Here is a 15421-nt window from a genome sequence, read left to right on the forward strand (position 1 = left end):
TAATTATCAAGACGCTATATAATGGAAGTTCTTCCCATATATACTCTTCATGTTCTATAATGTACGTTCGCATGGTTGCCTCAATTAAAAACTGACTTCTTCTCACTCACTCATTTGTGTCCTTTTTTGTGTGTGAGCTCCAGTGTCCATTGGACACTCTTCAATTTATGTGGTTTAATATCATCGAGTGCACAGAACTCGCCACCGAAATCTGGATCACGGCCACCAAGTTCAGTGAGCTGTGTCTCTAGCGAGTGCATGTGCAGCTGAACATTATGCCTGTTATTACGAAGCCCAAGTCATCAATCGAACCACCAATTACACACGCACATTCCTTCGTTGCTTTCAGATTGGTCATAACATCCGTGGACTGTTTCGCAGCCTTTGTCAAAGGTCACACTACGTCAGGGCGCACGGAAATCACTTCTGTAAGTAGCATCCGCTGCAACATGATCTCTACTCTGTGCATCTTCCTTTGGCCATTCAATTCACCGTGGGCGGATTGCCTACTCCCAGAATGCCAAGACAAGTAAGAACTAGCATCCTATCATAAAAACGCTGCTCCTCTCTGTTGCTGCCAGTGACGGACTACATTTCACTAGTCCACTCTCTTCCATCGCATTTCGGGCTGGAGTGTAAGTAGGGGCAAGTTTGATGTCTGAACTCGTCCGCTTCTTCTTACTATCACGCTACAGAATAATGAATGGGGTTGTGTCGCACAATCCCACAGGGAAGTGCTGGTTCCTGTCTGCGTCCACCATGGGAACAGGGTATTAATTCTGTCATTGTTTTCGGTTTGCAGGAAGTGTGTTTGTACTTTGTTGGACCTCTGTTGCACACTAGGGTTCAATATTCATTAATTTACCATCTGTCGCCGGAAGTGCTGTATCTGGTTGTTAAAGTTTGATTCTCGCGCGTTTTTTGGGCCCTCAGAAAAACGAAATATAGCTGAATTAGTATCTCAACCTGACAGTGGAAATCACTGATTATACCACAATTCAAAACACCAAGATTTTATGCAGTATAGCTTAATTGATTTAACCACACATACCAGCAATAAATTTTATCGGTGTCACGGACTCTCAAAAATCACAAATGGCGTCTCAAACAAGCGCAACATAATTAAAACAAACAAAGGGGGCAAATTCTGGTTTTGCGTAACTATTATTGGAGTTTCTGGCTCGTTTAACCGCGCGGTTTTTTTCAGGGTATCAATTGGGTTTAAATTTCAATTTTTGTTTTTCTTGGCCACGGCAGGGGAAAATTGTTGTAATTTCTGTGTTAACGGGCGGTCAGGTTTCAGTTATATCATTGTCTTCTCTGGCATGCAGGGAAGTGCTTGTACCTGTGTTAACGCGCCGTCAGGTTCATGTTTCATCATTGTTTTCTTGGCACGCAGGGAAGTGCTTGTTATCTGTCGTTAACGCGCGGTCAGCGGTTCATGTTGTCGTTGTTTTCACGCAGCGAAAGTGCTTGTACCTGTCTTACCGCGGTCGAGGTTTCATGTTCTGTCGTTGTTTATCACGCAGGGAACTGCTTGTACCTGTGTGTTAACCGGTCAGGGTTCGTTCTTGGTCCGTTGTTTCTCAACGCGCAGGAGATGCCGTTGTACCTGTGTTACCGCGGTCAGTGTTCATTGCTTGTCGTTGTTTTCACGCAGGACAGCTGCTTTGTACCTGTGTTAACGCTACGTCAGGTTCATGTTTGTCGTCTGTTTTCCACTGCAGGGAAGTGTCTGTACCATGGTTAATCGCCTGGTTTCAGGCGGTTCCAGTTGTTTATGTCCGTGTTTTCACGCAGGAAGTGCCCCTTGCTACTGTGTTAACGCGGTCAGAGGTTTCATGTTTGTCGTGCTTGTTTCACGCAGGGAAGTGCCTTGTTACCTTGTCGTTAACGCGTCAGGTTCATGCTCTTGTCGGTTGTTTTCACGCGGCGAAGTGCTTGTTACCTGTCGTTAAGCGCGCGTCAGAGGGTTCTATGTTTGTCCGTCTGTTTTCACGCCAGCGGAAGTGCTGATTTACCTGTCGTTACGCTGGCTCAGGGTTCTCATGTTTGTCGTTGTTTTTCACGCAGGGAAGTCGCTTCGTATCCTCTGTCGCGGGACTCATCCCGGACACGAATGACAGCGTGGACGACTCACAAGATGCTGACGTTTGCTATTGGCTTCACAAAACATGTCGCCGCACACGTTCTGCGCGGCAGCGCGAGCTGAAGACCGGTCTAAGCGCTTCTCACGCGCGCCCCCCACTCCCCCCAGTGATCACTCCACATGGACTACTACGTGTTGTCACACATCGTATGCTCAGTCCAGCCGTCGCCCCCCCCATTCCCCCCAGGTCTGATCACTCCACAGGACACCTCGCTGTTGTCACATGATGCAGTCACGCGCATGTCTTGTGGTGTTTTCCAATGTTCCGCGTGCTGTTGAATCACAAATGCTGCGATAAGCCGTAGGTGTGCGCGCTTCCGCGAAAGATACACAGACTGTAATCCGCATTATTGAAAAATCCGCGTGAGTAGAGGCCTGCTGCTGAGTCGCCAAGGAGCAATTTACCCGCTCATACTCACACCTGCTGCCAGAGTTGACGTTGTCAGCAGTTTTCTGGCAATTTTGTGGACAGTGCTGTGAAAATGAGCCTGTAATAATTTATTGCTTCAGCACTAACACGTTTTCACTGTCTATAAAATAAAGTTCTTATCTTTACTCACTTTTTCTCCGGTATCACTTTTCACATCACAAATTCTTATCTACTCAGAGAAAGAAATCAAAGTAAGGTCGGGAGATCCTCGTAGGAAAATTGAAGGCTATTAAACAAAGATTGCTCGTATTTAATGGCAAAGCGTGGAGACTTGGAGAGGTAGAGTATGCTCTATGTTCAGAGCAGTTTGCCATCACCAGCTAATCAATAATACATGAGCCGGTCTACTTTCATGTAACATTATGCAAGTCAGACATGATGCACATTTCACATGCCCCAGTAATTAGTCGGATTAGTCTTCTATCATGTTATTTGTGTTCTACTGATTAGTTCTTTTAAAAATCGTTTGCCCTACCAAATATTCATTATTTTCCCTCCCTGATTAATTAAGCATCTCGTTCGTCTTCTAGGTTATATTGAAGTATTCAGCCCAAAACAAGCCTGGAATGTTTTTGCGCCAAGCAGCCCAAACTTATTGCACGCGCGGACCAACACTGCTAAGTAACTTACTGCATCATCCATGAGAATTAAATGTCATTTGCCTATACATGTCACCGCTCGTCACATTTTCACCTTTTTCACAATTTTGACATTTTTGACATTTCTGACTGCTTCATATTGGCTCGTTACTTATAGCCAGAAAACGTAAATTAACTGTCCCTCCCTCTCCTTTCATCTTCCCTTCCCCTTCCAATCATCCTCCTTGATTGCGTCATCTATTCTCCCTACTCACTATTCCCTTTACCCTCCCCCTCCCACCATTACACTCACCTGTGCTTGACTGTTCCTTCTGCTGCATGCTAGCCTACACCATCCACTCATTCGAGTTGGCCTTGCTCTGCCAGAGTAGTATCATGTGATGCCGTCATCCCTCGGCTCGCTGTGCCCAGCTGCGCGTGCGATTGACAAGGTGCCCTACTACTGGCACTGAAGAAAACTCAGGGACTACGCATGCGCCGGCAGGTCGCGTTACACTCGATGACTTCGGCAGATTGTCTTCTCGCGACGTGAAGCTGAAGAAGTTGGAGGAATTCGATGTGCAAGGTTCAAGGCAGGGAGGCGCAGCAGTGAGTGATGTTAAGGAGGACTGGAGGGTGGGGTGCTCGTGTAGTGGGTCAGTGATTCACCGATGTTACTGTGTTGTATATCCCATTGGCAAGGCTCAGACAGCTAACTTTTTTTTTCCAGTGGCCTCGACTCGGGCACCAAAATCATTTGATTTTTCAATTTTTTTTGGTGGGCCCGAAATGAATCTGGTGGCCGCAAAAAAACAAAGAAAAAATTATAAATCTTTATTTCATCTCGTATTGTATATTAATATTGAACAATGTTGCCGTGTCTGATGCATTGCACAAGTCTTTAACAACCCCACAGCAAGAATGGCACACTCTGATCATTGATGATGCAGGTACTTGGGAATTATCATTCACGGGCATCAAATATTTTACCAGAATCTCATACCATTTTCTACTCTTCACTCGGCATTGCTTTATTCTATAACCACGCGCGTGCACATGCTTCGATCTAGTTCAGACGTTTCAAGAGATCAAAGTCACCAGAGCATGCAAATATTTAATACAAGTACACTGTCAATATAAACAACAACACCATTGGTTTTTCATGTTAAAATAAACACTATACAAATTAATCTCATGAAGTTAAAATGTCTTGGCAGGCTGTTGAAACTGCTTAAAAATAAAATATTGCCAGTGACTTTTAATAAGATAAAGCTCAGAACCATAATCTTATCATCAACAAGGTAGCCTGCGGCTACCCATGCACATTTAACAAAGAAAAAGGCAGCCATGTCTAAGACTAAGTTCAAATTATTTCGCTCTCGCTCCACCGCGCAGAGAAAACTTCATTATAATAAATCTTACAAGCTCTACTTAATATCGTACACTTCCGGATTCCAACAAATACTGATCGATCTTTCATGAATAGCTTCAGTTTATTCTACGCGCAACTTTCGAACGCTGCAGTTTCGCTTGGGATCCGAACAGCTGTGCACCAGTGCAGCTGCTAGCTAGCAATGCAGGTGACCACGACGTCCCGTATTTTGCCCTATGTGTCCCGCGTCCCGTACCGACCCTTTCCGGGACGCGATGCTGCTGTCCCGTATTTTTAACATTTTGAACAAAATACCATCAAACATAAGGAAAAATTTCATCATTTTTTTATTATGACAATTGTTTGGCCTTTCGAAACTTCTCATCGCTCGCGTTCATTTTACTATACGCCCCACAGTTACACTGCAGACAGGGTATTGTCTAGACGCCATTGTCTGGTTCGCTTTGATACAATGTAATCACATGTATGCCTGGCGCTTGCCCAAATATGCTCATGTGCCTGCGCCCGCTTCAGATTTTGACCTCTTGGCCTAGACTGGTTCGCGGCCGAACTGTTTCGCTCGCAGAGCGTGTACGATTGTCTAGCAGAGCGTAGCGGCCGTATACCGGTCTAAACACTATTAACGTGGGCTTGTTCGCTAGCCGACCGATGTAGAGGAGTTAAAACCGTCGCCCGTGTATGCACGCAGCTAACGAATGCTGCACGTGCGTACCTGTGTTGCCCTCGCTCCGCGAATTGCTCGCTCTCTCTTTGAATTGTACGATTAGCCACGTAGAAACAATTTATTTTTTATCACATAGACACTTTGAAATTTTAGTGCCCGTTCGGCGCCCACCAAATTTCTTAACTTCTTGAAATTTTGGTGGCCCGACATCAAGCTTTGCGGGCCGGGCGGTCTCTCTGCGCCCGCCCGCGCCCGCCGGCCCCGCGCCGGGCGCGGGGGGCGCGCCGACGCGCCCGCCGCCGGGCGCGGGCCGGCTCCCGGCGGCGCCGCCGGCCCGGGGCGCCCGCGCGCGCCGGCCGCCCGCCCGCCCCGCGGGCGCGGGTCCCCGGCGCGCCCCGGCGGGCGGGCGCGGCGCCGCCGCGCGCCGCGCGCGCGCCCCGCGCGGGCCCGGCGGCGCCGGCTGGCCCGGGCCACACGGGCCCACCGGCGCCACCGCTTAGTGTCGAGCCTTGCCATGGGTATTTATTATGATACACGTGTGGGTCACGTTGCGTGTTTGTGCATGCGTGACCTCGTGTGTGCCGAGTACTGCGTGTGTTCTATGTGGGGGTATATGTGAGTTTGTGGGGTACGGTGCTGTTACGTCGTCGTGCGTGTGAGGTGTTGCTCTGTAGCACACCATTACCATGACCTGAGGATGATGGATTCTGAGGGAGGCATGAAGATCAAACGAGGAGGTGCCGGCTGATGAAGCCCGACTCACGATAGGAGCGACGAATCAGCCGCGCAGGAGCGCATCAAAGCGAAGAGGAATGCGGCGCGTAAAAAGCTCAGACGATTGAGCCAAAGAGCGAATCGAGAGGCAGCCCAGCATGCAGCAGCAGCGCAGCCAAGGGGTACCCGCAAGTCTGTACACACACCCGGTAAGATGGCTTCTCATCATCTTCCTTTTTCTGCACTGGTCTTGTCTCTCCCCCTTCTCTTTATCTCTCTCTCCTTCTTATTTTATTCTGGTATGTTATGTCTTTTGGGCGTCGTGTTTCAAGGGCATCAGTCATTGTGTTATTGTTGTCATTTGGCATCGACACAGCCAGTCGTACCTTGAAACGCAGTAACAATGTCACTCTTTGTCTCCGCTGCCACGGTACCGCCGACAGCCCTGCGTCACCACGGCCTCTCGCGTTGGTCGACCCACCTGTTACCCCACCGCCGCCTGCACAACCGCTGCACACCTGCTGCTGCCGCGATCCGCTACATTGCCGTTGCATGGCCGGCTACGGTGCCTGCGGATGGGCCAGCTGGCACGTCTTGGTCCGCTTGAGGCCTGCAGGAACACGCTTGCGGGACCTGGGACTGCTCGACCCAGACGCGTTTCGCAAGCATGAGGTGCCTCATCCTCGCAGCAAGCTCGAGAATCTCCTGTGCTACATGCTCGCACCAGCGGCACCACTCTGGGCGCGGCAGAGGGGGCTGCTGATGGGGCTCGGATGCGTGAGGAGCGGCGCAGACGTATATGTGTAATTTTTTATGTGAAAATAAATGTTTGAGATGTGAAAGTCTGAGATGAGGGCGAGTGATAGCGTTACACCTAAATAATCGCCATTTAACGTTTTTATAATATTCAGATTTAGGCACTGCCTAAAAGCGGAGCTCCCGATGTGTAACGTGTAAGATTGATAGGATACACTTATTCCACGTAGCTGCTATATACCACGTGACAATGGCGTTTCCCTGCCCATAACACAACTTTTGTCAAAGGTTAATTAGTTGCATGGAAGTGTTTACTTCGTATGAGTTTTTCTAGGCGGTAGCACACGGTTGCCATCTGTATATCGCAATAATAATTTATAAACCAAAATGAATCACAATTTGTGATGGTAGATGGCGCTATGCCCGCTTTGATGTTTCTTAGCGATGGCGTTCGAAATAAATAGGTTATGCTGCGTTCCGACATGTTTTGTAAAACTTTACTCTAATATATTCGTTTTATCGGCAGGGTGGAGAGGAAATACCAATTTTGCATTAAAGATATTGTCAATGAAATCTTGTAAAACGAACCAGACGAGTGTGACACCACAGACTGTTATCTGCAAGTCTATTTTATAATATGCTATATAATTGCCAAAACCTACCTAATTTCCATAATTTTTTTTTAAATATCAAAACCCCTAGCCCTTATTCATTCACATACCAGAAATGAGCAAAATCCGTTCAACCTGAACTGACTAATGGCAATTCCCATTTTTGCCAAAAAATTTCCGTGGCTCGAAAGAACGTCGACTGGCGTGCACCAAAAAAGGACGTTCAATATGGGAGCATAGCAGTAACAAATATACCCAATTTCAAACATGTGGGTCAAACGGTTCCTGAGTTATCGTTGACCATAGCCAAATGTTGACGGACGGACAGACGGACGTACGACGGACGACGACCCATGGCAATAGCTCAGCTTGACGATGTCAAGGTGAGCTAAAAACCAGGATTTCAAACAGTCTTCCTGACCATAGTTTTCCGACCACTACAGTACTTACTGGTATTGCTCGCATAATATTTATAACAGCAAGTGTCTAAAGTAAGGCAATAAAGTGAGTGTCTTAGAACACTCATGAATATACTGTTATTTTCACAAAACTATATGATTGAAATCTGTTTGTTTACGTCGTGTTGACGCGGTTACTAAATGATGCCACTTGTTTCTCCTGAGACCCCGTCCCTGTACTTTGCCATGGTAACTTGAATTAAGCAATAGAGATGTTGTACCAGGCTAACACAACTATGTTACTCAATGAGATGCACTTTTGTCTGCTGGTTGCCGAATTCCCGCTATGCAAAAGAATGTGGCTGCATTATTTGCTATTTTATATACCATAACAGCATAAACTCATGGTAATTTTTATACTGGGGTAATCAGTAACATGTTGCTATTAGGTGAAACAATATTTCGCTGTAATAATTTTTCCTGATTGTGCAGTAATTTATGAAATACTTCCTTTAACAGCACTCTATAATAATAAGGGTGCCAGGGCTATCCAAGCAGAGAACTCGACAAGAAATTCTTAATCACAAACTCAAACTATGCCGTAGTTATAGCAATAACTATATCGGCAAATAACAGAAATAACAGAGGCTGCAAATTGCCTGTGCACAGCAAACCTGATATCAAACACTGCACATGTGTTAATTGTATGATAATGACACAGGGATGGCCAGGGAAGCACAGGACAACTCTGGATGGTGTTCTGGCCAGGGCTCCCTCTGTATAGGTGTCTGGATGAAACTCGAGATGGAGTTCCAGCCAGTGCTCCGGAATAAGTTCAGAATGGAGCTCTGAAGGGGCTCAGTGACCCATCGTCGCCCAAAACATCACAAATACCTGTCTCATCGTAAAATGTCGTACCTCCCGCACGCACTTCACTTCAAAAGTTATGACATTTTAGAGTTGGGATGTCATCAACATTTACAGCATTAACAAGAATTCAGACACCAGTTGGGGCTGTGGATGGCTCTTGGGATAGAACTCCTGAAGAGGGCTTTGTTATGGGGCTCTAGAGGGGTGCACTCACGATGAGTATGTCGAGGTTGTCAGTGATGTGGTCGGGCAGTAGTCGTTTCTCAATCTCGGACTCCGGGATGCCGTCGAAGCGGTCGCGCTTCTTGCGCACCTTGAATGCATCCGTGATCTTTTTCTGCCCGCCGCTGCTGGCGCCCTCTTCCTGCTTGACAAGGTGCAGCGGCGGAATGCAGAGCGGTGGCGCCACCTGCATCATGGCGTGCTCCTGCCCATTGCTGCGCACACGACAGGAGAGACAGAGAGCGGGTAGTGTTACATTACAGATCGTTAAACCTTTAAACTAAAAAACCACGCTCTGAACACTCTCCTCTCTCTCTCTTTCTCTCACCTCTTTCGCACCTCTCTCGTTCCCTGTCTCTCTCACTCTCTCTCACACACACACACTTCTCTCGTTCTCTTTCTCTCTCTCTCTCTCACCTCTCTCGTTCTCTCTTTCTCTTGCCCTCCTCTCTCTCTCTCGCCCTCCTCTCCCCCCCTCTCTCTCTCTCTGTCTCTCTGTCTCTCTCTCGCCCTCTCTCTCTCTCACCTGCTGACCATCTCATGCTCCTGTTTTATCTTCACGCGAGGCAGTGTCTCACTCTTCGGCTTATTCACCGAACCCTTCGGCCGGCCACGCTTCCGCGGTGACCTTCCCAGCATGCCATTCTCGGCAGACGCGCTCAGCGGCGGATCGTCGACGAATTCGTATGCGTCGATCGGCTCCTCCTTCACCTGCACGCCGCCGTCCGGCTGCCTGCAACACGACCACACGCACACACATGTAGAGCTACCTGCAACACGACCACACGCACACACATGTAGAGCTACCTCCAACACGACCACACGCACACACATGTAGAGCTACCTCCAACACGACCACACGCACACACATGTAGAGCTACCTCCAAGCACGGAGCACGTCACACAACAGCCCTGTAGAGCTGCTGTCCAACAACGACGCACACGCAACATGTAGAGCTAGCCTGCCACAGCGACACACGCAACCCTGTAGAGCTGCCTCCAAAGACGACCACATGCACACACAATGAGAGCATACTGCCCCCCACACATGCACACAGCACATGTAGAGCTACTGCAGCAGACCCACGCAACAATGTAGAAGGCTGCCTCCAACACGACGCAACGCACACACATGTTAAGAGTACCTCACGCGACACAGCACACACATGTAACGCTAACCTCCAAACACCACACGCAGCACCAGTGTAGAGGGCTACCTGCACACGAGGCACATGCACACCATGTAGAGTAGCTCAACACGACACACGGCACACACATGTAGAGGCTGCCTCCAACGAGCGACGGACACACACACACACATGTAGAGCTACCTCCAACCGACCACTGCACACCAATGTAGAGGCTACGGCTCCAACCGTCGTGAGCACCGCACACACATGTAGAGCTGGCCTCACACGACAACGAACACCACAGCATGTAGAGCTGCCTGCAACACGACCACATGCACACATTACATGTGTAGCTACGTGCAAACGGAGTTCACACGCACACACATGTAAGAGCTAACTCCAAGCAAGACACAGCAGCGACGACATGTAGAGCTGCCTCCAACACGACCACAGTCAAACATTAGAGCTGCCTCAGACGACCACAGCCACAACATGTAGGCTACGCGCTCCAACACGAGCCACGACGCACACACATGTAGAGGGCTACTCCAAACGACGACATGCACACACATGTAAGAGCTACGGTGGCCAACGACACACGCACACAGATGTAGACGTACGCTCCCCCCCCAAAACGCCAGAAACATGCAGCACTACACATGTAGAGCTACCTCCACCGACAACGCACACATGTAGAGCTACTCCCCGACACAGCACTATAATGTATGAGCTCTCGACAACATCGCACCACATGTAGAGCTACCTGCCACACGACCACAACGCCGCCACATGTAAGAGCTACGTCCAACACCACATGACACACATGGTAGAGCTATCCAACGACAACGCAACACACATAGCGTAGAGCTACCTGCAACGAGCGCAAGTCCACAGCACATGTAGAGCTCAACCGTCGCAAGCAGACAACGCACACACATGTAGAGCTACTCCAAACAGACCACACGCCGCAGATGTAGAGCTACTCCACACGCAGACGCAGTGACACATTAGAGGCTACCTCAAGCACGACAACGCACCAATGTGATGCTACCTGCAAACGACACACGCCACACAATGTAGAGCTACGGTCCAACACGACAGCCGCACACATGTAGCAGATACCTTCCAACAGAACATGCACACACATGTAGAGCTACCTCCAACACCACCACACGCACACACATGTAGAGCTGCCTCCAACACGACCACACGCACACATATAGCGTACAGCCGGCCTGCAACATGCATGTGAGGGGGAAAGAGTTAACATATGGCTGCCTGCGTCAGTGCTCGTGGTCACATAGATTTAAACATGATTTGATTAATTTCCACACATAGATCAGCAGAGTTATACACCTAGAACAAAAACATTTCTACTCCAGTTTGTCCTGAGCTTTCCAGGACACAAAACTTCGATTTTCCACGAGTGTGACATTTTGGCAGAATACAATCTTTGTGCTTGCCATGCACCAACGAAATGCGGTAACCTAACCCTCGATTATCTAGCATTCGGTAACGATTTGTGGCGGTGCATAAAGTTGATCAACCTCGCAGCTAAATGCATATATATATATCAGGAGTAAATAATAGGGAATTCCCTATTAGTATTATCTACTCCTGATATATATGTATACCTACTGTGAGCTTGCATATGTTGCAAAAATTCACTATGTACAACTCATTTGTATTGCTACTTTCATAACATTTCTTCTCAAAATCTACACGAAATTACTTCTCTTACGAACGTAGCACCACAGTGATATTTACACATCCGGGACACAGTGGAGTGATCGGCTCGATCCATTAATAGTTCATTTCTATGATAAAACAAGTTATAACTAATTCATTATTCGATGTTTATTCAGTACAAAAATGTGAAATTTGTTTAAATCATATATCGTTATTTATATTACTCATGCAATCAGGAAACAAATATAGTGTTTTCGTTCCAGGAACTACTTGCGCTAGCGTAGGGCTACTGCTGGCTGTGTAACAAAACCGCGTCCGACATATTTTCAAAATAGTCAACTTCGGAGCATCTTTTCTGGCTCAATGAGAACATTTCGTGATGTTTGCAGTTTGCACACTGCAAGTGCAATTATGCTCACAGTAGGTCTATATATAGGCTTTTTGTTGCTAGGTTTATCCATTTTAATGCATCTGCCATTTCCGTGCATGCGCCAACAAGAACCACAACGTAAATACGTGTGCTTGATACATACTTCACATGTATTTATCCTAGGTAGTTATCTTGCCTCACATTATCATTACATACACACTGTTCAGGGTGCGAAATTAACGCGAGTCCAGAGTCAAATACTCCCTGATTTTCTGTCGGACTCCCTGATTTGACATATGTAGGAGTCCGTGTGACTCCCTGAAAATTCTGCTATAAAACGTTCCAGAGCACGGCCTCGCGGAATTGCCGTATTTTTTCAGCAAATGTCCAAAGACATTTTGGCAGACGTGCAACCGCATGAATCTTCAAAATAAGCACACGCGTTATTGTCAATATCTTTAGTTTTGAACTTCAGACTGCGGACTCCCTCATTTTGCTGCGGACTCTCTCTTTTTGAGGGCAGACCCTTGTTCAAAAGTTAATTTCTAACCCTGAGCTGTTTATAGAATGCATTGATAATTACCAGTGGAAAAGACATCTCCACAACCATCAAATAAACAAATAACAAGTGCCGCGGAGCGACAGCGCTCATCTAACATCTACTGCGGTGACTCTGTGGTGGAGTGGTGGGATTCTAGTAAACCCTGTTAGTCCCAAATGTGTTCACATACACGCCGAAAACAGTGGAAGGCACAGGAATGGTATCAGGAACCTTCTCAAAAGAATGTTCGTTGGAATCGTTATGAAAGTTGCCATGAGATGGCGCGTACGTTTAAGTGTCTTCAGATTAAAGATGGAAGCTCCCATCGTATGTAGTAGCAACAACTATTTGCAAGACAGAATAGGTAAGCACTCATCCATTTACCTACGCAAGCCTACAGGCTGAAATAGAGAGCTGCCACCTGTAACTAATTAACGCAGGCAAAAACTACACAGTACTATCACCACCACATGCACTGGCAGTGGCATACGTTACATGTTTTGTTTACTGTTAGAAAGAATTTGACTGCCGGGTTTGCTAGTAGAATCTATACATGCCTGGATGTATGAGGCTACAATGTCACAGTGAAATTTCAAAAGCTGAATTTGCTTGAAGAAGGTTTATGCTCCTTAAATCGTATAATTTCTATGGCATTCTGTACTGTCAGTGTGTTTTCCATGTTTAACCTTCCTCTTGAGAGCCAAAAGGTTATCCGACACTTACTCTTCGCATGTCAGCAGAAAGTACATTTCATGGTTCTTTCAATTAAGCCATAAAAAATGCTAGGTCACCGCTGAAACAAAAAAGTTTTTCAATCGCTCCGTCAGACCATGTCCTCAGAAAATGTCTAAAATCTGCCTTGTGCCCCATTGACCTTTGACCTGTAACCTCCAATTTCGGCACAGTGATGGCTTTTCCTACCATGATTGCTGATATCAAGCCGATATCACGAGCCTAGGGTGAGCCCGTTTATATTTTTGCCCCGGCAATTCTGTAAAAAAAGCATTTCCTCCCGCTATAATTTTAAGTTAAGGAGGGAATGTTCCCCCTTCTTTTACAGCTCTTGACCTTTGACCTTTGACCCCCAGCTTTGACATCCCAACTCGTTTTTGGATTACCCCCCATGTCCCGAATATCGTGACCATACGTCAAGCGGTTAAGATTTGTGCCCAACTGTTGACGGACGGACGAACGGACGGACGGACGCTCCCACGGACGGACGGACGCTCCCACGGACGGACGGACGATCATGCGATTCTACAAGCTGCATCTGACTTCGTCAGATGAGCCAAAAACACCTACAGGTCGGTTCTAGCATGTGCGTGTGGCAGTGTGTTAGCCAGAGACCCATCTACCAGTCTTTTGCATGGCCTATTCTTGAACGAGATCATGAGATGGACGAAATTTGATAGAGACGACATGAGGGCGGCCCAATTATATATTATACACCTTGTATAACTGACAACAGTGCTTATAAGAATATAAAATCATATAAGATTCCTGTCTTTTTGGCATTTCACACTAAATTTTCTCTATTTTACGGTAAGGCCCTCCCCCCTAGGGTGCTTCGCGCCCGCAGCATCCTCGCTTCGCTCAAATAGTGAGACTCCCTGATTCTGTTTTCCTGGCTTGTGGTCTGTGGGGAGAGGGGGACAAACCTGAAGTAGATGCTGGTGCGTAGTGCGTCATGGCTCAGGCCCTGTAGTGCCTCGGCGAGCGGCGAGGGAATACCGCGCTCAGCGTCGTGGCTGCATCCCTCCGTCTGTGGGCACGCGGACATCATCGCTGCGGGTCCGCTGCAGCCCTGCGCAAAACAGCCAGTGTCGCACGACGTTACTATCGTGTCGTTCACTGAGGTTTTACTAAATAGTACTAGGAGAGATATGATGAAGTGGGCTCTAGTGTTAATCAGCCACAGCATCATTATTCCCGCTGCCTAGTCGGGCTGTAAAATGCTTGGCATACAAGTCAATGTACGTGACTGAATTCACTGTTAGTGTTATCTGGCTTTTAATGAAACCAGTTAAGTGGATACATTCGGCATAGCACAAGGTCTTCGTAACTGCATTTCTTTGGTTCTACAATGGTCTTTGTATGGGGGAAGCTACAGGCATATGCACAAACGAAGTTGTTACCCTCACATTGATGGAAAGACACGTGTCTACGACTGGTTTGCAAGAGAACCATCATGGCATAATCTTCATGGATGTAACTGTTGTGCAGTAAATTCAGTTGTACATTGTCAATGTGGTATAGCATGATACTGCCAAGCTTAGGCAATCAAAAGAGTTTAAATGTATATAAATAATAACATGGAACTCACAGATAATGTTCAAGCCAAAGTAAATTAATTATCAATAATAATTATTATTATCTATGTTACATATCAACTCAATTAATTATAATTTTAATATGCGTGAACTCTAGTAATATTTACCTGACAATGGTTTTAATGCAAACGCAAGCATACAAATGCGTATGGTAGTAGAGGAAAAAGTGGCACTATCGTAATTCTTGTTTTGTTAATTGTTTTAATTTCTACAACGATGTATGAACTGATGCGATGGTGAACCCGATCAGTAGATTATGGGAGCCTAGTCACTATTTGAGCTCTCTGCCAAGTGTTTACCATGCTCTATACGATTCAGGGTCCACCTGGCCCACCACAGAGTCGGCCCATACAGTCTCAGCCCATACCAATTCGGCCCATAGCAGAGTCAGGTCGTAGAAAACTCGGTGGGTCGAAAAAGTCAACGCATGGATGGATGGAAAAATGATGGATTTTGTATTATTTATAGATCTATAATTACATGCATAAAAACGAAATAAATAGTTACTTTAATCGATCTATCCGACACATAAGCGACCTTATATATATATATATATATGCAAGGCTCGACACTAGC

The 15421-nt window shown here is 46.9% G+C and overlaps 1 protein-coding gene across 1 annotated transcript in view; it reads right to left on the reverse strand.

Moving 5' to 3' along the window:
- Positions 1-15421, reverse strand: part of LOC106812597 — a gene marked incomplete in the record, with an annotated part of 33576 nt that overhangs the window by 6641 nt on the left and 11514 nt on the right. Inside the window, 3 exon segments of the mRNA XM_014816506.1 lie at positions 8778-9000; positions 9312-9518; positions 14174-14319. Coding sequence (XP_014671992.1) covers positions 8778-9000; positions 9312-9518; positions 14174-14298 — 555 coding nt within the window.

Source organism: Priapulus caudatus, unplaced genomic scaffold (assembly GCF_000485595.1).
Source record: "Priapulus caudatus unplaced genomic scaffold, Priapulus_caudatus-5.0.1 Scaffold665, whole genome shotgun sequence".
Taxonomy (NCBI): Eukaryota; Metazoa; Priapulida; class Priapulimorpha; order Priapulimorphida; family Priapulidae; genus Priapulus; species Priapulus caudatus.